Raw genomic sequence first — 2,296 nt, 5'->3', positions numbered from 1 at the left:
TACAGACACATGTACACATATATAGTAAATATTTTGCATTAGTTTCATATTTTTTCACATTTATTGAAGCAATTTTTATTTATAAGCATACGATCTACTCATATTCCATTCCTTTTTTTCTCTTTCACATCACCTCTTAAGGCCATAAATCCCTTGCGTTATTCTTATTAAATTATAATAACTAAATCTCAATTGATATTGATATACCCATGTTACTCATGTTACATGCAGACAAGCACGAAATCAATCAGCGAATTAGGCAACCTGCGTCTTGTCACCGGTTACTCTATCAGACGATATATATACACATATATACATATACATGACAAATAAATTGCCCCGATTGCCACAGAGATAGCAAGCGAAGGAAAATTTCGCGAGGCAATAAATGGAGTACTAGTGGCCAAAGATACGAAGAACAACTTGTTGTACAGATCAAAATATCTAAATCCGGCGTGGCCAAAAGGCTTTGTAAACGAGGAGTTTGACAAAGCGTACAACTTGTTTGACGCAGCAACGGTCGCAAACATGACGGCACCCGAAATAGGCAAGAGAATACAAGCCACAATCGTGGCACGAGTTGAGTTCTTCGCAAATGGAGGTTCATGCCCCAGTGGAGTAACCCGCAGAATAAATTTGCTGTGGTATATATTAAATCTATTGCCGAGCGTAAACATGTTTTGCTGATGTCGTGCTGCCAAGTTCGCATTTTTCTAAAAATAAATGCTTATTAGGAATAAGATAGTAAACACTAGAATTTCTCTAGGAGAGCAGCTGAAGAAAACAAAACAAAAAGAAGAAATCTCACGGTTTTCCGCATCACCTTAAAGGTACCATGTGGGCGTGTTGCCAATAATTTTGAATGGCTGGCTCCCCTGTAGGCCTACACCATTATAAACTTGAGTTAAAAACTACAATAATATTTACAATAACATTTACAAAATAATTAAAAGTAGCTTGCTGCGCGGCTGTTATTAACATCTTCATCCGCAAAAGAAAAATTATGTAATTACAAAATTTTATATATTAAGTTGATTGCGAATTTACCATTTCGCGTACGGCAGTCTTATATTGTACTGAAGCAATAGTGAGCCTTGGTGGCTTATGGGAGATTGGCGACGGCGCATCGTTATTATCTCAGTGTGAAGACACGTTCTTGTCAATAGATTCTCTGCAGTTTTTCGTTTTTAGCAGCATAGTCAGGATGAAACCAAGCAAATTTCGTCGGTGCATTCTGCCGGTAACGCATGATCCATCTGATTTAAGGAAATCAATATTCTCTACCACTGTAGCTTGTATTCGTTTCCCTATATCTGCCTCGAGCATATACTTGCGCATAATAGCATAAAAGATTTCGTATGCAGCGTCGAATGCATCGTTTACTACTGGTTTTGGGAATGCCGGCTTGATGTGTTTGTTGGTTAGGATGATGGTGTCTATGGGATCTTTCGTCATCTTCTCACCCAACACCTCTTCGCAGACGTCGCGCTCCCTCTACGTTATGTCGTGTAGGCAATTTAGCTGCTCACGGATATAGTGACTTAATCCGGAGGCCGTGTACTGTCTGAGAAATCTAATTTCGTGGTATTTGAGTTTATGTTTTTGGAGATTCTTAAATACCTTTGAATCGAGCCCGAAAGGTGCGTAGTCTTCTTCGAGCTCTTCATCAATTTCGTAGTCAAGGCTGTTTACTATCCGGTAGTTGTTGCGAGTTTGAAATCCGTTTTATACTTGAAGACCTGTAGGTTTGTCAGGCGGTTGCACAACTGCGTGCAATTTTGAGAAAAAAAGCTTCTTTAGGAACTTTTATTTATTTCGCTTAACATTATGGAAAGTATGTTTTTTTTTGACATTATTCGTTTTAAGCTTTGTCGGTTATTTAATTTTTTTAATTCTAGTTCTAATTAGAGAATTCATTATTACAAAAAAAAAAAAGAAATTTTCTTGAAAAATTTGGTACTGTTTTCGTCACCTTAGCATTAGAGAATAAAGTAGCGTTGCCAATTTGGATTGGTAGGTTTCTTTTTATTTCTTGACGTTGGTTTCTTGTTCTTGTTCATTCTTAACTTTCTTTAACTTAACTTTCGTTTTTGTCAGAATACAAAGATTTTGTTTTGTCGTTCATGTAAAAGACGTAAAGAAGAAGAAGTAGAAAGTACTCTTTCAAATCATTTGTTGCAAACCGTGTATAATAATTAAGCGTGCCAGTTGTAAAGTGTGCAGAAGTAAAGCGTGCCAGTTGCACAGAATTGATGCTGATAATTAGTTAACAAAAGAACAATTTCTGTTAAAAAAA

The 2,296-nt window shown here is 36.7% G+C and overlaps 1 protein-coding gene across 1 annotated transcript; it reads right to left on the bottom strand.

The window, feature by feature from the left end:
- Positions 1–203: 203 nt before the first annotated feature.
- Positions 204–1,792, bottom strand: LOC119643154. Its single transcript, XM_038042502.1, has 3 exons — positions 940–1,792; positions 824–883; positions 204–713 (listed from the first exon to the last, which is right to left on the bottom strand). The coding sequence occupies exons 1-3, from the start codon at positions 985–987 to the stop codon at positions 282–284; spliced, it is 540 nt and encodes a 179-aa protein (XP_037898430.1). The 5' UTR covers positions 988–1,792; the 3' UTR covers positions 204–281.
- Between the last annotated feature and the right edge of the window lie 504 nt (positions 1,793–2,296).

This window comes from Glossina fuscipes, unplaced genomic scaffold, assembly GCF_014805625.2.
Source record: "Glossina fuscipes isolate IAEA_lab_2018 unplaced genomic scaffold, Yale_Gfus_2 57474, whole genome shotgun sequence".
Taxonomy (NCBI): domain Eukaryota; kingdom Metazoa; phylum Arthropoda; class Insecta; order Diptera; family Glossinidae; genus Glossina; species Glossina fuscipes.
This window is presented reverse-complemented; position numbering and strand designations above follow the sequence as displayed.